Genomic DNA, 26,093 nt, shown 5'->3' with positions numbered 1-26,093 from the left:
TCAAAATACCCATGGTGATTGGTTGCTACGCTGGTGGAGGGGGTAGGAAAGATAAAAGCATTTCTGGAAAAGTAGGAAAGGGGCAAGGAGGGAAAGGGAGGATTCCTCTTTCGAGCTTACAAATTTAGCCACTTGTATCGCTGATGTAAATACTTTTGTACTTTTAACTTATGGCAACACCGCATGGAGATTTCCTTCCCTTCTCCCCTTGCCCTCCCCCTCCGCCAACCGACCACATGCGATTTTGTTTTATTTTGATAATTGATAACCGAATTCTGTGCTTCCTATTTGCTTTGCTGTGTCCACGGCTTTTTCCATGTCGCTAATTTTTATCAAACCGTGCTTAGATTTTAAACCCACACCATTTCAACTTATCGCTACATGGACTTATGGATGAAAATGCTTGGAACATCGATAAAATCCAAGCTTTTTACGAGCATGTCCTCAAAGAGAGGGAGTCGCTGAGGGTAACGGATGATGTGCTTCGACAGTGTTGGGTGAGCTTTTTTTACCTTATTCTGACTGTTTTCTCCATATTCGCTGATGAGTCTTCTCATTTTAAAAATTCAAGGAGTTCCAAGTACGCAATGTTACATCTTGAGATATGTCGCCAAGAAATGGCTCCTCGGCAGAAATTATCATGTTACAGATGTATTATGTAGCAGACACTGACACCTGATGTACCTCATAGAAAAAAAAGGAGGTGTTTGCATCTTGAGGATTGCTTACCCGGTGACATAGGTCAGTACTGCATGGCATTGATATTCCAGCAAAATCCGAAATTTTAAGTATGAAATACAGACCATAACGTCCGAGTTTTTTGCTTTAATCAACTCATGATATAATTTTAAATACTTTATACAGAATGAATTTTTTCCCTAATCCACACCATTCCCAAGAAATTTGATGTTAAAAATTGTCCATACCGACCCACATTATCAAGAAAATCCAAGATGCCCGAAATGCAAACAACTCCTTTTTTTCTCTATGGATGTTTCTTATGATTGGATCGTATTTATCCAATACCTTCCACACTGACGGTTTAACCAAGCCACATCAGCCATTGCCAAATTTAACTGAGCAACCTCATATTTTACAAGAGAATTTTTGTACGGATTCCTCAGAATATTTTAAGGAATTTATTTCATACCATGCAGAAAATTCCCTAAAATTTGCACAAACATCCGCACAACCGTTTTCATGAAAAAAATTAAATTGTCCAATCAAATCTGGCGAAAGCTGATGTGGCTTGGTTCCTTTCTGTTTAACACAGTCCAATTGGACATACTTATTACCGCCAAGCAGAACCAGAGACAGGTGAGATAAAAGGGATGTGCTCGTTAGTCGAGGGTCGTAAGAATGAATGGGAATCATTAAGGAGCAGTGAAGTCAGCGACGACGAAGCCATCGCAGCGGTTGCCCGTGGTTGTTTTTAACTCGTGAGCTCTAGCCACAGCTTTCTTTTGCCATGCCCACGGATCATTAGTGCCCCGTAAAGTTGGCGCTTAGTTCCGTCCGGTAGAATGTAAAATCCTGCTTTTCCATTTCTCCAAAGGTAATCACGCCCGGTTTTACATCGTTTCTTATGCAGCTCTCTAGAGCACACCCCATCTTTCCCTCTTGTGTATTGTTACATTTAGCACTAGTATGCTCAATTGTAGTTCTATTCCTGTCAGAAATTGAGTTAAAAATAACATAACTGTTTGAGAGGGAGGAGTTCATGAAAGGAAATCATTGGTTACAGCAAGGTGTGAGAGCGCAGGACAGTAAAAGTAGATTAAGAAGTGAACTAAGTATTGATGAAACAGAACTCACTTAGTGTTCTTTGCCTGAACGTTACTAGAATACTTTGAGTTGCATGCTGTAAATTTTCTTGCCGAAAGTGAAATCCGATTACGCAATCCCTCTAGCAGACTTTCATCAAGGGAATTCTGAAACTTGTCGCTTTTTCAGAACCAAAGTGTTCTGGCTGCTTTTGTATGTATGGAGGCACACTTTCATTCAAGGTCCTTACATTTCGGTGCTTAAATCGTAACTATTTTTTTCTTTTTTGCAGACGCTCCTTCAGGTAGTGACCTCTTTGAATGATTTATCTCCCTCATCGCTCAACTTGCAGAGTCTTTTGAGCAACTCCAATGTCCAATCGCTGTGTTTGGAACAACATGAGTTTTGGCCACGTCTAGGTGCCACACTTCTCAATGCAGCCCCGTCGTATTTTGTCGCCAATTTAATGGCCCAGTTAGTCGATCGTATTTATGATAGTGGAAGTTTGATGCACCATGAGTTGTTAGAAAAAATCTGGGAAAAAAGAGGTTTGTTGTCTTGATATTTTTGCTCTCTCGTTTCCTTTTTGAGTAAAAAAAGTATTTTTCTCCCACATGGAAAGCAAATTCAAAGGAAGTCTGTATCAAAATGTCAAGGATAGAATCTCGTGGTCTAGGCACTCTTAGAGATACATAGTTAACAGTCAAATTTTTCGTCTTATTTTCCTCATCTAAGGGGACTTCCTCATCCAGACAGAATTTTCCAAGAGTGACATCATCACAATATCACATCACCCTGCTCCACTCTTGGAAAACTGATGGCAAATGATGTGGTGTAAATGCTATTTTTACTGGAAAATGAATGCGAAGCCGTTTGAGGTTTCACCCAATTTTATGAAGATGAAATTCCAATGTAGTTGATATGAAATCACAATTTAAAAGTGATAAAATCTTTATCTACTTGTAATAAATTCTAAGCACCATCATATCAAGCAATTACACCTGATTTCTGGCACTGTTATTTATGGAATCAGATAATTGTGTGGCACCTACACAACTATCTAATTAACAACTTAGTCACCTTTGGAAAATTGCGCTAACTATTAAAAATTTGAAATAACTCGTTTTAACTTTTTAGGTGACTTGAAGCTATCTATGAAAGCTCTAGAGCAAATATTGAAAACTCATCCGTCCTTATTAGAAGCCTCATTATCGCAATTACTCCTGAAAGAAGATGACTGCCTTTCAGCAAAGGCGCTCTGGAGCCAACCTCGTCACTCAGCCATCGTTCGCTTGGCTGCTGAGTCACCAGAAGTCTTCCAAGCAGCAACTAGCATCATGAATGAAATCCTTATCCAAACAAACCTCACTGCTCACATTGTGGAATTAATCCGAATGTTTATAAAAGGAGTAAGGTCAGTACATAAAGCAGATCTCAATGCCTTTGTTTCATTGTACCCGCTTCACGTGCAGTTTCTAGTCATGTTCTTGTCGACAAAAAGGTGGCATGCATCTAAAAGTGAATCAGAAAAATTGACCAATTTTGTTCATCTTAAATTGAAGGAGCTTTTGAAAGACGATGTCAAAGGGTTCTTGTGTTTGGCCATGCATTTTCCAGCTTCAAACGATACATTCCAGAGTTTTAAAAGTTGATGGAACTTTATCTTTCTCCCAGTTAAAAAAGTTTAAATTTCCAAGCTGAAAAGCCTAACAAAGCATTTGAATTTAAAAGCCTAACAAAGTGAGGTTTGAAGACAAAATTTGCACTCAGGTTTAAGTTACTATTTTCATTAATGGATCAGAAAATTATGATAGCTTAATCAGTTCGTCACACTCCTATTGTGTGTTTTTGCGTCTTTATTTTTTCTACACCAGCTATTATGCATAGTTATCATGTGATTGATTTTGCTGTGATAGATGCTTATGCTTCCCAGGAAATATCACCACGGTATTTTTTTATTCGAAAATCTCAACTTAAGTTGTTCCTCTTAGAATATAACGTCATTCAAATCAGGGAGCAGGATCTTTTATTGAAGAATGTGGTGCTCTAGGCCCTTTGGACTGGTAAGGTCTTCAGTATTGAAGACCAATCATTTCATCCTGATTTTTCAATTAGTGCGGACCCATTTAAATCAGGAGCCAGGAAAATTTACAGCTTTGAGAATTCCTTAATTAGTTGTAAAGTACTTGCAGACAAAATGCTCTGTTTTGGCGGACAACTTTTGAAGCTGTAAGAACTTTCAATGTCTCCCCACAATTTGTGATTGTTGGTCGTTTTTCTTTTCGAAAAAAATTTTCCAAAAAGCCTGCGTTATCCTTAAACATCGAGACAATCAACATTTTCTCGAAAGGAAGTGTTCATGCCAATCAAACAATACTCATATGTCGCTCATCAAATACCTCTCAGTAATTTTAATACTTACAGTTTTTGTGATTTTAGATTGAATTTTTGCTGGTCTCAATGTTTTGAGACTGGAATTTTGTATATTTTCTTTTTGTTACAGTGCACTTTTTGTTATCTACTGCTTTAAATATTTGATTTTCTTTTTTGTGAATTCATGCATTCAACGAAACTAATATGCATCGATTACCCACTGCATAATTTAACCAACTACGGCATATTTGCGATAGATCTACAGGTCTTGAGTCAATTTGTTTGATTAACTACAATGTAAGAATCACTTTGATGTCCATCATCACTTAATTCATTTAAGTTCTCTCCATTATTAGGAGTTCATTGTAAATAACAAAATTTTGATTTGTAGATAAAGTGATCAATGAACCTTCAATTTCTTGAACTCAAGAGGTGCTATCCATCTCATCAGAGGACTTGAGTTCAAGAAAGGGAATTTGTATAATAGTTTGTTAATTTGTTTATATAAAAAAAATTTCATCAAAAATTTGGTTCATTTGTCATTATATGTACTCTCGAGAAAAAAATGTCAAAATTTCAGTCGAGCAATTTTTGTCAAAGTTGAGTTGAAAAAATTGGATTTTTCGATCTCGACAGAAAATTTTGTTGTAGTGTGTGGAAGAAGTGGCAAGCCACTGAGTGCACTTTTGTGCCAATACTAGCGTAAAGTTGAATTTTAATCTGACAATTTCAAATCTTAAAAATAGTACATGAGGACGTCTAAAAGCTTCTCTATAAAGCGAAACTCCAAATTGCCGCACCTCCAGCGCGGCTTAACATGAGAGTTTTTTCCTGAGTATGCTCGAGGATCAGTATCCAACTTAATTTTGAGTTTTTGTAAGTTAAGGCCTGGTCTCAACAGTGCAACTGTTTTAGGAACAACATGGAAAAAATGATACTTATTGCTGATTTAACAATTTTTCAGTTAAAAATTCCGATTTATTTCAATGTATATTTTACTATAAAAGATGCTAATATAACCACCCCCTTGGTTACATCATATGTAGTTTTCCACTAATGTAAAAAATACATTTGAAACTTGTCAGAAATATTTTTTAACAATTCAATTGTTAAAGCAGCAATATATTTCCTCTGTGAAAATGCTGAACAAAAATGTTTCAACTATAAGAGAAACTTCCAAGGTCAGAAGCCTCGATTACTTTAGTTGTGCTTCTGACCTTGAAAGTTTCACTTATAGTCTAGACACTTTTGTTGATCACTAAGTTCTTGGAACAGCTGCATCATATTTCCGCAATAGTTGCATACATTGTCGAGACCAGATCCGTCGGTGGATCCAGGACCTTTATTTAGGCGAGGGGAGCAAAAAGGCACCTTGCATAGGGAGGTCACGAATAAACTCATTGTCAAAAAGGGGTTTGGGGTTTCCCGATCTCCCGGGGGGGGGGGGGGGGGGGTCGTCAGGGGATTTCCTTAGCCGCAAAGAGGGTTGCTGAGGCCTCCCCTGGTAATTTTGCATGGAAAATCGAGTTATCTCAGGAGCAATTCTGAGCTGTTTTAACCAAAAAATTCATCGAAATATAATTGCTATTATAAATAATGTCACAATTACAAAGCAATATCGCCCATTTTTCTTGAGAGGTACCAGCTCCCCCCCCCCTTCCTCCCCATACTCGTTCCGCCTACGACCAGGCCCCGAGTCCCGTTTCTCGCGAACGGTCGCAATCAAGTATTTTCAAGTTCCCTCCCCCTTTTTTCTTCCAAAGTCTGATGACAGCAGTTTTAGCAGAAAAAATTAGCTGAGTTTGCAACTTTCCCACGGGCGAAAGTGGGATTTTTCCGGGCCAATTGACAACTGGCGCGGAAGCGCAGTTCGGTTAGCGTAGCGATGCCACAGTCATCGAGCAGTGCCCATTGCAGCCGTGGGCGGGGGAGGGGGGGGCGTGCAAAATGGGAGAACCGTACCGCTGTGCTAAGGAAGAACGCCGTATGAACATTCGAGAGTCGCCAAATTTCCCCGAATAAAACATGTATCTTTGAAGAAAGTAATGCGTCGTTTTCCTCAAAAGTTTCAGATATTTTAGATTCAATCGTGAACTGAATCTCTGATAAATTGGGGGGGAATACTGAGAATTTTCCTGATAAATTTGTCGGTTGTTCAAGGAAGTTTGGCAAGGCCTGAAGGTTCATACGGCGTTTTCCTGAGGACGGCAGCGTAGTCGGGTCCGAGCGGGGGCGCGGTTGCATTTCTCAGGGTCGGACGTGGGGCACCCGGAGCGCGGATGACGTCAGCGCTGCCCAATCTGGCAACGCGCAGGCGCCCGACCACGACGACCCCACGCTCGCCGCCCAGTGGCCCCAGTTTCATAGCATTCGGTACCTTCGCCAGCATCCGCGGAACTAGGAACTTATTCGGGGTGGGGGGGAGGGCAGAAGGCAGGGAATACCGGGAATTGACAGGGAATTTCGAAAAGTTAGGGAAAACCTGGGAATGTTAGGGGAAAAGGCAGAGGGCAGGGTCGTCACAGTCAGGAAATACCGGGAATTGTCAGGGAATTTTGAAAAGTTAGGGAAAACCTGGGAATGTCAGCGGAAATGGCAGAAGGCAGAGTCGTCACAGTCAGGAAATACCGGGAATGGTCAGGGAATTTTGAAAAAGCCAGGGAAAACCTGGGAATGTCAGGGAAAAATCGTCAAGTCACCTATGTTTGCTTTCCCGGGTGGGTTTGACGTTTCGGGCAACGAATTTGCCCCGAAAAGCGTTTCCAACTATGTCTTCGTGACAATCTGACGTTTGCTCAATTGTCAGGGAATTTTACCAAAATGTGTCAGGGGAATCAGGGAAATGTCAGGGACTTTAATTTTCTAAATTCTGTAGCAGCCCTGAGAAGGGAGAAGGTTCAAGCAATTTTGTCCGGAGAAAGCCCCAAAGTAGGTAACTGTAAATATATAGTTTCATATATTTCTGCACGGAGTATGTCCCTACTTTGGCCTTTCTCGAAAATTGAAGGCGAAATGGCGATTTGCGTCATCTCCTCCGTCAATGAGTCCAAATGCCCATGATTTTTGGTCCGAAATAAGTCCCGAATTTTTACCGTTTGCAAAAGTAAATCCTCGATCATGTAACTTTCTGCACGGAGTATATACTCTGGCCGACCTCTGAAAATGAAGGCGAAATGACAATATGCGTCTTTCCCTTCTCTCGGGGTGTCTAGCATCAGGATTTTCCAGTTTCTATCAGGATTTGAGGCCAATCAGGATTTGATCCCGATTTCATCAGGATCAGAGGAAAAATCGGTCGTAAAATCAGGATTCGAGAAAAGCCGGCCGTCTGATCGGATTTTTTTATCGAGCCATTTTTGTGAAGTCACATTCGCCTATTTTCTCACTCCACAAAAAATCAGGATTTGGAAAAATTATGAAATCAGGATTCTGCAGTTCAAAATCAGGAAAAATCAGGATTTCCTGAGATGGCAAAAACAGGGTGTCTAGCACCAGAAAAAATCGGAAAAACTGGAAAATATCAGGAATTTTGGCCGATCAGAAAAAAATCAGGAAAATCGGAAAAATCGGACGTTTTATCAGGAATTTTTCTTACGCGAATCTCCTCAGCGGAGAAGTCTTACTGCTTTTTGCCTACCGTGCCAGGAGTCGTCGCGCCGTCTTTGTCGAAAACTCAGGAATTTTCAAAATGAAGAAATCAGGAATTTTTTTTCTAAAATATCAGGAAAAATTAGGAAAATATCAGGATTTTTCAAAATTAAAAAATACTAGTAACCCTGAAAAACTAGACACCCTGAATTGATTCGAATTCACTTTAATTCTCGGTCCGAGAGAACCCCGAATTTGTGAGCGTCACTAAATTTCCCCCGTGTGATTTTTGAACGACACGTGGCGGTTGGTAACCCACGGTGCGGCGAACTTGTTGGAGCGGGAGAGCTCCGAGGATCCGCTGGAAGAACCGTAAAACAACAGTCGAGTTCACTCTTCACCTCTGCTCACTGGCGCCCATGATGACCGAACACTGAGCGATCTCGCATCCGCATACTCAAGTCCAGCCCGATTATTTTGATTCCAAGCTACGAAGCCTCTCGCCATCTCAAAATGGGTAAGTTTATTTTAAAAAAAAACCCTCATTCGAAAAATCTCGTCAGTATAACTTTAAAACTCTGGTCGTGAGCTGCCTTTGCTCGTGTCTCTTTTTCCTAACCAACTGTTCAAGTCTCCAGCTCGATTTCATTCCGAGATCGCTCTTTATCAATACGGTTCAGCTCGGACCCAAAATGTTTCGCAAATGCCTTCGAATCCTCTTTTTTTGGTCCCTCTGCAACGGCTAGCCCTTTTATTATGGTGTGTGTCTTAATTTAGAATGATTACGGCATACTTGTTGAGCCTAATCACGACATTTCGTCATAGTGCCCCCAGGGCACCTTCTATTCATGTGTCATTGGCATCAGTCAATTGAGTGATTTTTTTGGTTTTAATTTGTTTTTCAGGTATCTTACCATGGATTTTGGGCCTTCTTACGCTTCTGGTAAGTGTTTTTTAAATAGGTAGTTAAATCATTTTATCCAGATATCATGAGATCTGTGACCTTTCATCATACTCAATCCACCCACGTATGGACATATATAGGGTTATTCAAAAATCACGCACCACTGGCTGTGAGGGAGCTGGCCATTTGAAATTTCTGAGTTGCCCCCTCCCCCCTCCCACCTCCCCGAGGGGATCAAAAAACTGGAAAGGACCTAAAAAAGTTTCCCCCTCGATATGAGGAAAAACATCTCAAAGCGAAAGTCGATATCATAATTAAAACTAAAGTTATGGCCAGTGGTGCGTGACTTTTGAGTAACCCTGTATTTTTAACTGGTCGTCAAGTATTTCTGAAAATATTGTTCTCAGCCCAGAGTTTTCTTTCTCACTCTTTAATCATTATTTTAGGATCTGTATTGGTAATTTAATAAGGTACCCTCACATGAAAAAATTCAAATAGTTATCGTAGTACTCATCAGGTTGTGGGTACCTAGTTTGATCCTGATGTCAGTCTTTTTACTTTAAAGCCAATGTGGGCAGTAATCATAAATCTGCCTTTGCTTTTACGATTCTTACCGTCATCATTTTTGCTGAGCCTGGGGACATCCAAACAATTTCAGTAATTTAACTTTGTGTTAAGCTTAATGGTTGGATACACTAAATTAAAAAAATGTCTAAATTATTTTTTTAATTTTATTTTCACTGAAAAATCCATTTTTGTTCCAAGCTAGAAAAAAGTAGAGTACCTGTATAGCGAGAGTATAGACAGATGTGAAACTCCGAAAATCCATCAGGCCTTCACCGATGCCTCCGCGAATAAAGTTAGGGCCCAGAAATGCAGCCAACCTATGAATTTCAATTATCCAGAGCGATTTATTAATACAACTGTTACGAACCATCGTTTATAAAGCACGTATTTGACTTAGTTTTTGCATAAATTTACTCATTTTTGTGGAAGAACGCTCATTTAAGTACTTTCTTAGCCATCTTCGTTAGAATTGGAATCTACAGACTGGCAGTGAAATTTTGTGCGTTAGAAGTTGGTTAGAAGGGTGGCTGCACTTTTGGGCCCTAAGCCCTCCATGAAGCGATCTGTCCATACTCTCGCTATACAGGTACTCTAGAAAAAAGTACTGAGAAATTTTAATTTCGACACTGATATTAATCAATATTTCTTAAGACTAGAGTTTAAAGTGAATTAGGAATTTTAGTACATTTTTTTAAATTGTGTTGTATTGATGACAACGTTGCATGTCTCTCTTGAGTAATCTTGGTGTTAATTAGTTAGGAATTGTTTCTCTGATGAGTCCTTTTTTTTTCTGAATCAGGTAACAGTTAACGCAGGTGACATGATGAGAAAATCCATTGTTTTTGACAAGAAAACTCCAGGTGTATTTTACTGTCCTCTTCAAAAACCCACAGGTAAATATGTCTTTAACGTGAAGTTTCTGCGAAAAAAGTCTCAAGTCTACAAAACATATCATTAAATGTATTGCTATAGTCAAGGCTCATAAACCAAAGCCCTATTTTTTCAAATTCTCGTCAAAATGTTTCATATGATTTAGGTTGATTTGGTCTTCTTGTGGTCAGAGAGTGACCCTTGTACATTAACGTAACCACCTCCTAGTTCCTGCAATACAGGGGGCCCAGGTATCCTGGTCCTTGGGGCTTCCGGCTGCAGCATTTTTTTTTATTTAATTATTGGATATGACTCTAAAAGTTGAGCCTTTTTCTGAATGTAGGACCCCTCTGATTTTTTTCTCGTTATTTCTTTTAACTTATTGTTTGTTACAGGGTTCCAGTCTTCTAATTCAGTATTATCAAAAATCTTACCCTTTTAATCACCTTAAGGATTTTGAGCTTTTCGTAAAATTTTTAAGGACCATTATATATACGGGGGAGGGGGGGACAAAGAAAGAGAGAGGTGAGGAAAGGGAGGTGAGAGGGTACTTTTGAAGTATGATTGGAAACAGAAAGGAGCCCAGGAAAATTGTTTGAAGGGAGGCTCAGCAATACTTTGTCACGCCATTGCACACTTGTTCACTTTACAGTCCATGGAAGAAATGGGCTTTGCTGGAGAGAAATCCATCAAATATTTTTAGTATCATCCAAACCTGAATGCTCAAAATTAAGCGTTACGTTGTTTCTTTTCTGAGAAGAAGATGATACTGTGTCACAGTAACTAGAATACCTCAACCTCATCCTTGCTTTTTTTTTGTATGTCTTGTTTTCTAACAAAGTCCCTGTTGCTTCAGGTTTTGAGAAGATGTTCGTTCATGCCAAGCCTATCAGCAAGTTATGCGAATTCGATGGGAAACCTCTACCAGCTGACTACAAATCAGATTGTTATCATGATGTCGATGAAACAGAATATGCATGCAAAGAAAAGTACAGGATAATGGTATGATTCATTTGTTTTTTATATAATTATATAATCTCATAAACTAACTCAATTAAGAGAAGGCTAAGACTTAATTCTATGAATTTGATGTGAACTTGGCCAAGTCTCTCACAAGTAAGATTACAATAATGAAAAGTACTTAGTTTAGTACCAGCTGCTTGTTGAAACAACAAAATATTATTGCCCAAATTACTTTTTCTCAGAAAAAATCTTTGAAAAATCAGAGCCCATGTATGCATTTGTTATTTCTCAGAGCTCTGTGGTTATACAGTAACAAATTAACTAGCTGACTTCAACATTTGTCATCATGACTGAGCGCAATTACATTTGCAGACAGTGTCATGATGACCATGCAAGATTTGAAAACACTCAAACTGCAGAAAGATGCTACCCTTTTTCTGAACCATTTAACAGTGTGTGGTGAGATGCAAGCGATTAATTCATAATTCGTGTGATGAATTCAACATTTATTGAACAGAGATTTTCGTCTAAATTATAATGCAGATCAGAATGACCAATAGCAGACTAATACATCCAAATTCTAATGCAAGAAATTTATCCTAAAGTTTTGTGGAAGTCTGGCCTCTCAAATTTTATTGCCCCAGGCACGTTTTCACAGAAAAAATCTTTGAAAAATCAAAACCCATACATGCATTTGTTATTCCTCAGAGCTCTGTCGCTATCAAGTAGTTATTTATGAAAATCAAAATTTAATGAAATTTTGTCAAACATCATACCTATGCTAGACACATTCCAGGGTCTTTACGACTTCCCCCTCTGTAGGATTGATTTAAGTGGGTCAGTAGAGCAGAAAATAAGCGCTATGCTGCCATGCTCAGGAAGAACGCCGTTTAAACATTCAAGAGTTGTCAAACTTCCCTTGATAAAACATGTATTTTTGACGAAATTTATGCATATTTTTCCTTAAAATTCTCAGATGTTTTAGATTAAATTGCGTACAATATTGTCTGAAAATTTTGGAACAAAATGCTCAGAATTTTTGCAGTAAATTCGGTTTTTATCGAAAGAAATTTGGCAACGTCTGAAGACTCATACGGCGTTTTTCCTTAGCCCAGCAGTATGGAGGAAGAGTCGCGAGGACCCCAGAATTTTTTCAGCACACTGTCTCTTAAAGTATGGAGTTGTATTAAATTTTTTTTTTCAGAATCATTTTACCATGGAGGTTACCAAATTAGTCTTTGTTTTTACTTATAAAAAGTAGTCTTCAGCGGGGCGATTATTGAAATTTCTTGTTCGTCGGGACGACATAGATGACATAGGTTAAAAGGCGGAGCGTGATTGGTCGGCTATGTCTTATTGCTGCTTTATCGTGCCTTTGTCAGGTGGAATGATCGACATACTGTCGGAAACTTAAGAGGTGCCGTTAGCTTGTCGATCATTCCACCTGACAAAGCACAACAAAGCAGCGATAAGACATAGCCGACCAATCACGCTCCGCCTTTTAACCTATGTCATCTATGTCGTCCCGACAAACAAGAAATTTCAATAATCGCCCCGCAGATGGACACTTACTTAAGTCTGGATAATGTCTGTGACACTTTCTTTTTCCTTCCATCATTAAGAATTAAAATTTAACCAGTATAATACATACAAGACCATTAAAAGTCTGAATTTACTTATCTTACTCGACAGTTCCTTTAAATTTCATGAGAGTCAATTACTGGTTACACACATCATTTAGATGCTACTGAGCAAAAATGATGATTATACTTCGGAATTGCATGGTTGAGAAAACATACCTAGAAGCACACAGTTTTGCTTCTGTCAGCTAGGACCAGTATGTTGAACCAGCAAGATGAAACGATGATTCATGTCATTCCGCTAGATTTATCCAGTGAATTCATTTGATATTTACATTAACATCAATTTAATCAACATATTATTTTTGACAGACTTTTTTTAATTGCATGATTGTAATTAGCTGTTAAACTAATTTGCTAGTTTACCAGGAAACATCAGTAAATACCAAAAATTCTTTCACTATTCATATGAACCATTAGATAGAACATACAATAACCCTTTAGAGACACTCTAAGTTCCTTCATCACAATTTTAACTTAAAACATAGTATTTACCTACCGAAATTCTCAACTTTATTTGGTGACTCATTTCTGATGTTTCTATTACAATTTTAATTTTATGTGCCATGCCGATTTGGTGTTCATGCTGTATAAGCTTTTAATTTATGTGGCCGGTATCCTAACGTTCTGTACATAGTGTATTAATTAACTTTTTAGATTAGTGTCAATCATTTAATATTGTGTTTAGTATTGTTAATAAATTAACTGTATATTTAACACATTTCAAATTTCAGAAGAGGTACGCCAAAAAAATCGATCAGTCCGCTGTCAAAGAAGATAACATTAAAACGGAAACATAAGGTATCAATTCAAACGTTGATTGCGCGGACTTTGTGAAACTCTCTTACCAAAACTGTCTTAACGCACCTACAGTTGCGTTTGTGTGCATTTAGAAAAAAATCTTAGACTCTTTTCTGTCAACATCCTTCGCAAAAGTGAGGAATGTTTCATTCCGCATGTGGTGATTGCCTAAAATATTTCATTGGCCAATGAATACTATAGTAGCAGGCTCTTATTAAGCCTCAGCCTATGGACCTCTGAATGAAATCACGTGCTCAGCGAGGTGCTAAATTTCACCACTGCATCAACATTTCTTTACTTCTTTTCTATCTAGTCAAGCCTCACTCAAGCAGCGATTGGAAGAAAAACGTGAATTGGAAACTTCATTGCATAATTTTGTGTTTTAAAAATTAGAGCCTCCTCTTGGGTGTCATGAATATTTGATATTTTTCCTGTCCTTATAATTCTTTCACTAAATGGACATACTTTTTTGCTATTATCACTACTGCTTAAACCTTGGGTATACGGGGTTCTTAGCATGTTCGTTGCGTATGACTGCATCAAAATCTTGGCAGATTTTTGTTTTAATCGATGCAATACATTGACCAACAGTTCGACCTTGTCAAGAACCCAAAATAAATGTCCATAAGTCGTGCTTGTAGAGCAATCGATAGTTCAGCTATAACTTTTGAACTGAAATCTCCACTGCATGATGCAAAAAACGTGTTTGTGAATTTGGAAGACTTAAGTTTATAGTTTAAAAATTAAATTAAGTCTTATAATTAGTGAAAAAAATGTTACAAATGTCGCAGAGCTGAAAATATTTAGTTTTTGAGGTACGGTGCTTGCAATGTTTGTTTACCTAGGAACAAAATCTGTTCAAAATTTCTAATTTCCTCAAAATTCTCAATTTGTAAAAAGTGACATGTATTTTCTTCATTCTTTGGAGGTTTCAATTGTTTGCATGCCTTTCCTTTTTCTCCTTTTCGCATGGTTGCATGAAATTATTGAAGCACCCTAAGTAGCAATGATTTTAAATACCAATGGTGTTATTCGGCAACCACGTATCTCGGTTTGTGATGTTGCAGACTTCCTGTCATACTTAATTTTTTGAATGGGAAGCCACTGAACGGAAATCCTCAAAAACTGCCGTGATAATTATTCTCTGTGCGAAGGAAGTCCTGCAAAAACTTCAAGGAATAATGCGATTTCTTCTCACTTGAAAAAAATAAAACACCGCAAATGAGATGTGTGGTTGCATGCTTACACCGTCAATATAGACTTTATGTACTCATAGAATTATTTTTTCTCTCAAGTCATCAGAAATTCAGTGCTCTGTAAGTGGGTATGAAACCAAATTAGATTATCTCTGCAAGGTATTGTGATCGCTTTTGCTTCTTAGTTTGTCATCAGCTACTGGCATTTCTCTTTTCTAACATGACTGTATATTTGCATCATTATTCATTGCATCTCTTTACGTTCTCTTTATGTCTCTTTATGGTATCTCATCAGAATTGGCTCTCCATTTTTTTATTTCTGTTTATGAATAAAAATATCTCATGTCTTAATTTCATGATACAGACTACTACTGAAATATGATCTGTACTGCGGTGTCATTCGAATTTTTTTGGGAAGAAATTTTAGGTAGAATGAGTTGAACTGATGATAACTAAGCTGAAGTCTGAAGATAATCTGAAGTTTACCAAACCTATCAATGGAGATTCTACTTGAATAATTGATATTTATTATCAGAGACTATCTATCATCAGCCCTTCAACGGTTACAGTAAATTGCACGGATAATATTTGTCGATTTTTTAATCCAAGGAAAATTTTAGAGCTGGGCGAATACGGTTTTTTTGCCTGAAATTGAATCGATTTAAAAAAAAAGAAGTTCGAATATCGAATCGATTTAAATCGAATATTTTTACCTATTTCTGATCAGAAACACTTCTTTGTCATTGAACTCAAAGAAAAAATATTTGATGTTGTTTTAATTAATATAGTAAATACTTTCTCTTTACGTTATATCTTGTGTTTCAATACATTTTATTTAAATTTGGGCACTGAAAGTATTTTCTTGGTGCAAATTTTCTAGTATAGTTCATAGACAGAATCACAAAAAATAATTAAGTTGAAAAAGAAAATCTAGTATTTATACTATCATTGGTGAAGATTACAGAATCAGAAATAAATAAATTCATTAGATTTTTATTTGGGCAACGTTTTTCTACAAAGTCCGATTTGCTGTGGGGAGAAAAAATACAGAATTACCAACGTAAATCTCAAAATAATGATTTAGGTACTAAAAAAAATTAAAAAATGAGATCAACAAAAATGAGCAATCTCAAACATTGAAAAATTAGGAAAAGAATGATGTATGATGATTTTGTACTAAGTTATATAAATGATGGAATAATGTAATATTCGAGGTTTTCAAGCTCGAGTTCGAATCGAATATAAAAAAAAATATTCGAACTCGAATATTAGAGATTTTCGAATATTCGCTCAGTCCTAGAAAATTGAATGCTACAACTCTAACGTCGGTACCGTAAAAAATAGATTGTTTCATTATTTTCTGGACAGCTATTTTAAATGAAAAGCAAAATGGCCCCCTAAGAAAATCAAGCAAAAATTTTAGACATCTTCACCCCGCATAACTACACATTTGAGAGAAAAAACAATTTTTGTCTTTTAAACATGATATCTTGAGTCGCTACTTCAAGTACTTGTTCTCAGAGATGATTCAAATATTTTTCCATCTAAAACTGGAAAGGACTTTTCCTAATTTTTGATTTCTGCTCTCCTGAAAAATCCGTCGAAGGAGGTGAAGGCTAGTCTCTCCATCTTGTTTATCCTCAATGTGTATTTTTTTTAAAAATTTTGTTCTTAATTCTTTTAGATGCGGATGCACCCTCCAGGCGCACTGAATGATACAGAGGCTGCAAAGTGGGAAAACGCATACAAGAAAATGCTGAAAAAGAGGAGTCATCGCCGAAACTTCCGCCAGGAGGTCGTCAAAATAAGGAGGAAAAACTAAATTTAACTATACTTTTTCTCTGTCTATTCCATGTAGCTGAAATTGGTTCGCTCCTAAATTTAGGAATCCACAAAAGAATCAAAGAATGAAGGTTTCCATTAAATCTAGTCCTTACAGCGTTTACTCTCGGCCAATGTGAGAGAGTAAACAAAATATAAGTCTGAGATTCTTGTCGTTCAGCTTGGTGGAACTTTAATTTCCTGATAATGTTTCTGGAAAAATACCTCTCTTACTAATTGTTAAAACTTTTCTGCAAGCTAGGAACCTCAGATGTAATGAATTGATACATTTCAGCAAATAATCGTGATGAAACTTGCTTAACCTCTTAGAATTTTTAACAAATTAACACTTGTATTAATTTGTAGAGTAGGCTTTTCCAACAGAGCAGAAAGTAGCCGTTTCGTGGCATTTCCAGGTTGAAAATAATTTGGGCGTAACTGTATGAACTTTTATCATTTATGACTGGAATTTTTTGTAATTTAGAATTTTTAATCAAGTCTTTCTCTGTCATTGGTTGAATCACTTGATTTAGCATCTTATTTGGAAAAGCAGTTTCTATTGCCAGTGTGAATTTTTCCCTAAAGTTTCGGATAACCGTGACTGAAGCTTTGCTGAAACATCTGTCCAGTCCTCTTCAAATCTTGAAATCTACTTATTAGTCATAGAACGCATTTACCCCTCAAAAACCAAACAGCTACCAAAACAGCTAATATCATCTTTGTGATTCTCCTGAACATCCTCCATCTCTAAAATTCTCTAAGACAACGCCTTCCAGTGGGATTTCCCGTTATCAGTATCTATTCCTCAATTTTTAGCCATCAGAAATGGTTAAACGGAACGTCATTGTTCAGTTTCTTGATGTTTTCTCGCTTCTCTAAACATTTTATGTAGAAGAAATTTTTAGAAGGATTTTTTCTGCACATTTATGTCCAGAAAATCTTCTTCAGAAGTTTTTGCAATTCTGTATTTGTTCCCACTTTATATCTTGTGTTAAGTACTTATCAACAATGAAACTAGAAAACGATGCATCTCATTTTTCAACTACGCAGACTCTCTTGCATGCATTACTCTTAAATGTATAAATATACAGCGCAATTCCTTCTAAACCGGAGTCTTTCTTCGCTGAACAGAGAATATTCTGTGAACACTTTCAGCAACTATCTTGATTCGCTGTCCTTTAAAAATTAAAATGTTATTGTAAAATTTTCAACTCCAATATTAGGGGGCAAGTTATTCTAGTTTCATCAATGTCATACAGGGTGATCCAATAGTCCTGCACCACTCCTATGTCCCCTTGGGCTCTTGCCCTGCTACAGGGTGATCTCTTTTAAATTTTGGGTGTCCAAGAAGTACGTTCCCTTGATCTAGGAGCATTCACAAAATTTCAAGTCTCTATTTTAATTCGTTCAAAAGTTACTTGCACGATGCCTGGTGCTAGTGGTGCAGAATTTTTTTTGGATCACCCTCAATTTTCTTAAGGACTATTCTTTAAGCTCTAAACTGTGTTCTATACATGTGCCTTTGCACAGCCCGTTCACTGCCCTTTTTGGATGCCAATATGATCGTCATGATCATTTGTTGGCAACAACTGAAAACCCCTTTGAAAAAAGAACCTATGAAATTATGGGCATGTTAACTTACATGGTCTGTAGAAGATAACCTGTTGGGTATCACTGTTTTGTAGGCCCTTTTTCAAAGAGGGTCCTCAGTTCTCGTGAGGAAGAAGTGTGGTACATAGTTCTTTTCGGCCCTTGGTGCCATAAAAATTAACACTTAATTATGCCGTCTACAAATTACACTTTAAGTGCGTTATAATTTTTAAGTTTTCTTTTTTTTTCTGAAATTTTCAGGTCCCAAAAAATCAATGTACAACATTGTTTTTCAAAATATTTATTTCTAACCATTAAATTTTTTTTTCTAATTACTCCCGTCGTAATCAAATTTATTTGCCCTTCCCATTCATTTCTGCAACTCTTAGTTGACTGTTTTAGTTTTAAAATTGAAGCAGCCAAACTGCGATTGTATAATTTTAGATTTCTGGGATGTCAGTCTTATCAACATTCAGTCAACCTCAGATTTTTCAGTAACTTTCCCATAGAATTTTCAAAATTGTTTATTTTTTGGGATACACATAAAATCATGGTGAAATACATTTGTTCAGAATCTGACCATTGTTTTACGTCTTCTAAGACGAAATGTGAATCTTTCAATTTAGTTGTATCTTTCTACCATCCAAGTTAAAAAATTGAACAGGGTTCTAGCTCCTACAGAGTGTAAAAATTACCGCTCTACTTTCAAAGCAAGTTGTCTCAGATATTTTTGATCGCACTACAGTTGTACTAATTTAGACTGATAGTTTCACGTTTCAAGACTGTGACAACAACAAAAGGTAACTCACAATTAGTTTGATTTTTTTTCAGAATTTTTACTTATGATTCATATTTAAAAGAGGAACTTTTTCGCACTGAATTCTTCTAAAATTATCTTGAAAATACAATAAGAAAATCTCAAAAAATTTTGTGCAAAACAACGATGACTGTTGGTCATTCTTCCATGAAGTAAAAAATGAAAGCAAATTTTTAACTGTAACTTTTGATAGTTCATTTCCTGTTTTGAAAATCATCCCAAAATTTGTTTTAAGATCAAAAATAATGAATAGCACAAGAATACTTAGCCGGATGGACTTTGAAAGGCACCAAAATCACATTTTTCAAGTACCCAAATGAGTCAGGAGTGGTTTTGAGCTTAAGGTGATTCGTCAAGCTCAAGTGACGTGGTCGAACTGGCATGCGATATATCGCATCAATTAGGTAAAAAAATCTCGGCAGGTTTTGAATTTTTAGAAAAAGAAAAGGAGGATAGCCCCTGCGCACTAGCCTAAAGAATCATTCTAAACCCAAAAATCGGCACAAGTCAAAGAAATGAAAGCAGAATAGTGTTGGGAAAAAAACCTCACATTCGATACAGAGTCGATAGCTGAATCAGATGTGAGATTTTTCTTCAAAGACTATTCCACCTTCATTTCTCTAAATTTTGCCAATTTTTTGGTTTAGAATGATTTTTTAGGCTTACGTGCAGGGGTTATTGTCCTTCTTTTTGCTAAAAATTCAAAATCTGCCGAGATTTTTTACATAATCGATGCCATATATCGCATGCCAGTCTGACCACATCACTTGAGCTTGACAAATCACCTTAACTAGCTGCCAGCACATTATCTCCTGATAAAATTCTATAGTAATCGAGGAACAATATGTTAACTGTGAAAATAAGCGTTTCTGTACTATTGAACAATATATCTGGGAGAGGCATGGACGCAACGCCTTAGAATCATTTTGAAGTTCCCGCCTCTTCAAACGGGTGGTTTCCGGTCCTCATTGTATTATGTTTCCGGTTCGCACGGACACACGGAACGGAACTGATTGACCAATGAGATGAGATCAGGATCAGTCGGTTCTTTTTCACTCACGTTCCCCTAATGATGATGCAATATTATGACATTTGATGCAATCTGCATGAGTCATAACCCTTGCATTATAAATACCAGTGAAATCATGGGCGCAGCATCAGTGTTCGTTCAGTCATAGAATAAAATTCTATGGTTCAGTGAAAGTCAGTGCTCGTCTTCCGCCTTAAAGTGTCAGTTCTCAGCAGCTCTCAGTTTTCAGTCGATGTGTTGTGGTCGTGTAGTGCTGGCTGTGCATGTGTTCATCTTCTGTTCAGATTGCTCCTGTTGTGCCTTCGGTTAGTTTTTCTGCCAATCCTCTGCTTTCAAATAATATACAACTGCATAGATACCCCTGTCATTATTTCACTGCCATTCATACCAGCTTTAATTGGATTCGCACTGACAGTGTGCATTGAACCCCATAGCTCTGCGGTCCTGGATTTTACTATCTCTTCTCCTACTCGGAGACATTTTATTTGATTCCCGAAGTCACTAGTCGTTCTCGTAAGTTTGTCTCATCCAATCATCCTACCTTTTTCAGCGGTGTAGATCAATTGAGCACCTGCCATGGATAGAGACAAAGCCCTAACTTTACTGCAATCAGCAGTTGGAGACCCTGCCGCAACATTCAAAGAAGATCAGTGGGAAGCAATCGATGCGTTGGTCAATCACCGTAAGAGACTACTAGTAGTCCAACACACAGGATGGGGTAAGAGCTCCATCTATTTCCTAAGCACCAAGATTTTTCGGCAACAAAATTTTGGGCCGACTATAATTATATCCCCACTTTTGGCTCTCATGAATAATCAGATTGAAACTGCCAAACGCTTTAATGTAGTAGCTGGCTCTTTCAATTCCACCAACTGGGGAGAGAGGGGAGCTCTTACTGAGAAGGTTCTCAACAATGAGATTGATTGTTTGTTAATTTCTCCAGAGCGACTGTCAGATGATTGGTTCATGTCCACTATTTTTTCACGAATCTGCAAGAAAATCGCTCTCCTAGTGATTGATGAAGCCCACTGCATTTCTGTTTGGGGCCATGACTTTCGCCCGGACTATGGCCGAATCATTGACATTCTTCAATTGCTGCCTGCTGATGCAGCAGTAGTCGCCACCACGGCTACTGCTACTCAGCCTGTCATTGACGATCTGAAATCTCAGCTAGGTGAACTTCATATTATTCGTGGATCATTATACCGCGAAAGCCTTGCTTTACAAACCATGAAAATTGCAGACCCTGCTTTCCAGCTTGCCTGGTTGGCGAAAAATATTCCTAAACTTGAGGGTTGTGGCATAATGTATGTGCTACGAAGAAGGGAAGCTGAGGAAATGGTGAAGTGGCTTAATTATAATAATGTCAAAGCAGATCTTTATCACGGACAACTCAGCGACTATACTCATCGTCAGCGCCTTGAGAATCGACTCCTAAACAATGAGTTAAAAGTGTTGGTGGCCACTTCAGCGCTAGGAATGGGGTTTGACAAACCTGATCTGGGTTTTGTTATTCATAGCCAAGCCCCAGAGTCTGTCATCACTTATTATCAGCAAGTGGGACGGGCTGGGCGTGGCATTGATTATGCCGTAGGAATACTCATGCTGGGAACCAAAGAGGAGGACATACATGAGTATTTTCGAAGAACTGCTCTCCCATCAGAGACAGACATAAGAAAAATTGTACAAGCACTGGAAGAAAATAATGGCCTAACACTTTATGATATCAAGAGCCAAGTCAATATGCGCCAGGATAAGATTGAGAAAACTTTGAAATATCTAAGTGCTGAAAAGCCTGCTCCTATTAAAAAAGACGGAAACATGTGGTATAGAATGCCTGTTCCTTTCAACATGAACTCTTCCGAATTCAAAGGCCTCAGCTTAACTCTTCGTCGAGAGAAGGAATGGAAACGTGTATTGGACTACATAGATCATCCAGGGTGCAAAATGAACTTCTTACAAGAAGAATTAGATGATCCAGGAGTTCCAATAGCTTGTGGAAAGTGTAACTCCTGTGTTCAGAGGCTCATCGTTGATGAGCCCGTTGATGCAGACTTAGAAGAAGCCGCCAAGTTTTTCCTAACTAATCCAGACATCACTATTCCTCCTTTCAAGTATGAAAATTCTTTCGAACTACTAGAACCTATTTGTCTATTACCTGCCTATACTTCTCCAATATCTTTTAGCTCCTATCCATTTAGGGAGGAATTAGCAGCTGCCCCAGGAAGAGCGCTATCCCTATGGGGAGATGCTGGCTGGAGTGAAATCGTCAGAAAAGACAAATATATAAACAATCATTTTTCTGACCTACTCTGCGATGCCACGGCGAATATGATAGGTGGACGGTGGAAACCTGATCCATTCCCAGCCTACGTATGCTGTGTGCCCTCCAAAGATCATCCTAACTTGGTACCGTCATTTGCTCAACGCTTGGCCTCAAAGCTAGGACTCCCCTTTGTCAATGCGATTGACCAAATTGCTGACAAGGAACCTCAAAAGGACCAGCATAATAGCGTCCATCAACGGAAGAATTTAGATGGCGTTTTCAAGGTAACGCAGCTTGCTCATGGTCCTGTATTGCTTGTAGATGATATTGTAGATTCCGGTTTGACACTTGCTACTGTAGCAGCATTGTTGCGGGAAGCAAATAGTCAGAAATATGAAGTGTATCCTGTGGCACTTATTAAACTTCGGTAGAAGTTCATTAATCACCGCTGTCAAATGATATTCCTCCAATTTACGTATCCTGTGTATTTTAAGGTAGAATGTGTGCAGATTAGGTACTGATAATAATACACTGTTTTGTTATGGTGAGTAAGAGCGTTGTATGAGTCGTCAGATGTTGCCAAATTTTCTTTGGTAAAATGAGAATTTTCAGGGAAACGCAAGAATATTTTTCTTCATATTTCAGAGAATTTTATTCTATATCTGATCTTAATTATCTTGAAAATCGTAAGAGAAAATTTTCATACCCCTCCTTACAAACATACATTTTACGGGAGGAAATTTGGCAACTCTTGAACATTCATACAGCGTATTTCCTTAGCACGGCAGTATTCTAGTACTTAAGTTTGTACCTTTGCATGTTAAGTCAAACTGAATGACTTGATCATTTTTCTCCCACTGTTTTCTATTTTATGGAAAACATAAAATACTTTCATTTTTTGATGCGCACCAACAGAGTGTGCTATGTGTGCTTTTCAGCAAAGGAAATTTCACTGCTTACGGAAGGATTCAGTATTGGCTATTTTTTTTTTCTTCTTTCGTATGGTGTTAAGACTGCTTACGTTAAGTTCTAAAATTCTACTCTTCGTGAGTAAATTTTGGGTGAAGCAGGGCTGATATGAGAATTTTTTTCAACTTTTTAACTTGAAGTTTTGCATCACTAAATCAGCGGTCAAGAACAGCTCTTTTTCTTGCTAGCCAGGGAGACTATACTGCTGCGGCTCAATCGTTGAATCGATATTGATAAAAATTATTGCTATCAATTAACATCACTCGATAATGATTCATCTATCGACCCTCTACTTTCCTCAATCACCAATCTTCTGTTGTCGCAGTTCTACTCCAAATGCATATATAAGTGCCGAAAAATTAACTCATAAGCCCTAGCTGCCTTCCTTGGAATTGTCACATGAAAAGTAAAATTAGTACTGTTTATAGGGCCTAGGAGATCATGAAAATAAATTGTAAAAAAAATTTTGAAATTTAGCTTGCCCGGAATTCCCTCATAATCCGTGCTATTTCTTCAACTCCGTGAAATTTCCTTAGCATGCGTTTGCCTAGTATTGCTTGTTACTAGAACTTAATCTTTAAGTACCAAAAAATTAGAAATTGAATCCAAAAATAGCTTTACAGCAGTCAATTGGTGTCATTGACAGCTTTCAGTGACTCAGAGTCGACAGAAGATGTTATTTATCGATAAGCTTCTATACTTAAGCTCTTTTGTTATGTGAGTAGGTAATTTTTTTTAGTAGGTAACCAAGCAAAACCTCTGCATAGCAGTTAAGATTACATGTACTTTTAAAATGCATCATTTGCAATCAGCACATATTGTGAATCATATTTTTCATTTTTTCCCCTTTAAAGTTTTATTATTCTCTATTTTATCGGATTTTTGTCGGCATTTGAAGGTACAGTATTCACAACGTTTTTTTTTTTTTTTTATGGAATGCAAATTCTGTACAAAGGGGTACAATCTTAGTAGTTATGCAAATTCTGTTTTTAGTCATTCAAAAGAATTTCAAATTTGTTGTATTTATAAGTTGTTGAGAATATTTTATCTCCAGTTTTCGCTCTCAAATTTTTATTTCTATCGTAGATATAATGATTAGTTAATGTACGGATCGAGTTTAACAGAGATGCACCAAGCTGCAGTTTGGAGAAAAACTGTTTAAGTGTAGTTTCGAATTAGACTCTTCAAAAAAAATTTCCATTCCAAAGTTTAAAGCTGAGAAAAAACATTTTGAACACAAGCAAAGCTGAAACGACTTATTCCTTTATATCAAGTCTCATGAAGGAGTATATATATAACTTCTAACCTCTTTTCCTCGCTTCAAAGTCGACGCTTCTCTGTTACACTCGGCCCCTGAGTATTATTTCTTGTTTATTCTATTCAATTTAGCTCCAATTTTGTTTTTTTAAATATTTACTCAGCATTTTTATACATGTGTGGTTTTCCCTTTGAAAGAACTGAGAGAATGATCATCCTTCGACTTCGGAATGTAGAAGTGTAAAAATTGATAACCTAATAATTCCAAAATCACTAATATTTATTCACATTAGGACGTTTGTGTAAATATTTATACTTTCCTTTTCGTGTGTATGTTTATACTTCCTGATTTGTGTGTATGTGTGTATTTTCCTGTTTGCATGTTTGTACTTTTCTAGGTGAATCGGCATTTTGCAATATAATTTCATATCTGAGGGAAAGACTCACTAAGTTTCACTGTCCACAAGAGAGTAAATATTTTGTTTGCAGTATTTCAATTGGAAACCTCATGATGAGGATCCAACCGTCTCAAATCTCGTCTGTTGTTCCGTAGGTCCCTATCGGTCACAACCAGTGACCAATTTTGCTCCAACAGAATCTTTTTTCACTATTTGAGTGTTTTCCCTCCATTTTTAGACAGTACTGTAATTTATTTTTTGTGTCACTTAATTCAATTTTTGGAATTAGATAACATCACATGGGTCTTTCACATATCTCCTACATTTTTAGTAGTGCTAATTTCTTTGTAACCTGCTTGATCATAATTAGACCATGTGACGACTGAATACTTTGACACTGTGAAGTCATTCAAATTATTTTTGAACAGACTGAATTTTTTTCATTGAAAATTGTATCTTTTTTCAAGTTGATTCTCTCTGACGAACTTCTTTTTATAATTAAAATACTTAGGTATTGAAAATCATGAGCTACACAGTTTTATGCCCAGTTTTTTGTGCATTCATTTACTAAGCACCTACTTCTCTCAGCATTTTGACATTACTTCTGATTGGTAGGTATTTCAAAAACCCCCTTCAAACCCCCCCCCCCTTTTTGGTACCTTTCAAAAAAGTTGGTTCAACACATGGAGATTTCTCAAAATTGTTGATTTTTGAAATGATTTAGGTTTCAAAAAATGTTCGTGTTATTATGTATGCCTTTTCAATCTATTTAAGATCAGTATAATTGTGTTTTTTATCGAAGTAAGCTCTGTACCCATCACTGTGTATTTTCAATCTAAGAAAGACCCATATCATTGCACTTCTTCAATTTATTAAAAATCTAAATTATTGCATATCTTAAAAAGATATCTTATTTCCATCTCTTATAAAGATATATAGCATTGTGTCATCGACCTATTAATTTAAAATGTCCGAGTGTTCAATTCTTCAATTGTAGGTATCCGCAATATTACATTCTTTGGTGCTGTAAGATTTTCCAAATAAATTCATCTTTTCTTTTTCCAGAAATTCAATCTTTTTTTTTTTTTTTACCCTTCCTGTTCGTTTGAGAATAACTCATTGTAGATGAACTTCTTTCATCTTTTCACTGTTCGTATTTAGAATAATTTTATCTAGTTGTCTGCTCAATTGGGCAGAAATTTTTTGACATCTTATTGAATTCATGGCAATTATTTTAATGAGAAATTCCCCTCCCTTACGGAAGAAGACTATCTTGCAA

General features: G+C 37.2%; 3 protein-coding genes across 6 annotated transcripts; all 3 read left to right on the top strand.

Annotated features, from left to right (window-relative positions):
• The first annotated feature begins 234 nt into the window (after positions 1–234).
• LOC140223744 (uncharacterized) lies at positions 235–20,612 on the top strand. Of its 2 annotated transcripts, XM_072305506.1 has the most exons (4): positions 236–497; positions 2,057–2,312; positions 2,902–3,178; positions 20,475–20,612. In XM_072305506.1, exons 1-4 carry the CDS (start codon positions 390–392, stop codon positions 20,506–20,508), a joined length of 675 nt encoding a protein of 224 aa, XP_072161607.1. In that variant the 5' UTR covers positions 236–389; the 3' UTR covers positions 20,509–20,612. The 2 variants fall into 2 exon arrangements, with proteins under 2 accessions (XP_072161606.1, XP_072161607.1); XM_072305505.1 differs by lacking the exon at positions 20,475–20,612 and having other exon boundaries at positions 235–497; positions 2,902–7,848.
• On the top strand, positions 8,098–17,418 carry LOC109035114 (uncharacterized). 3 transcript variants are annotated; one of them, XR_011900694.1, is made up of 6 exons: positions 8,099–8,242; positions 8,631–8,668; positions 9,996–10,089; positions 10,923–11,068; positions 13,404–13,604; positions 16,351–16,420. XR_011900694.1 is itself a non-coding variant. In XM_019048612.2 (6 exons), the coding sequence occupies exons 1-5, from the start codon at positions 8,239–8,241 to the stop codon at positions 13,467–13,469; spliced, it is 348 nt and encodes a 115-aa protein (XP_018904157.1). In that variant the 5' UTR covers positions 8,100–8,238; the 3' UTR covers position 13,470; positions 16,351–17,418. The 3 variants fall into 3 exon arrangements, 2 of the variants coding, with proteins under 2 accessions (XP_018904156.1, XP_018904157.1); XM_019048612.2 differs by having other exon boundaries at positions 8,100–8,242; positions 13,404–13,470; positions 16,351–17,418; XM_019048611.2 differs by lacking the exon at positions 13,404–13,604 and having other exon boundaries at positions 8,098–8,242; positions 16,351–17,418.
• On the top strand, positions 20,501–25,882 carry LOC109035126 (probable ATP-dependent DNA helicase RecS). Its single transcript, XM_019048622.2, has one exon. It carries the CDS (start codon positions 20,501–20,503, stop codon positions 22,619–22,621), a length of 2,121 nt encoding a protein of 706 aa, XP_018904167.2. The 3' UTR covers positions 22,622–25,882.
• Positions 25,883–26,093: the final 211 nt, after the last annotated feature.

This window comes from Bemisia tabaci, chromosome 10 (assembly GCF_918797505.1).
Source record: "Bemisia tabaci chromosome 10, PGI_BMITA_v3".
In the NCBI taxonomy this organism is placed as follows: Eukaryota; Metazoa; Arthropoda; class Insecta; order Hemiptera; family Aleyrodidae; genus Bemisia; species Bemisia tabaci.
The sequence above is the reverse complement of the archived record's forward strand: the minus strand, read 5'-3'. Positions and strand labels throughout refer to the sequence as shown.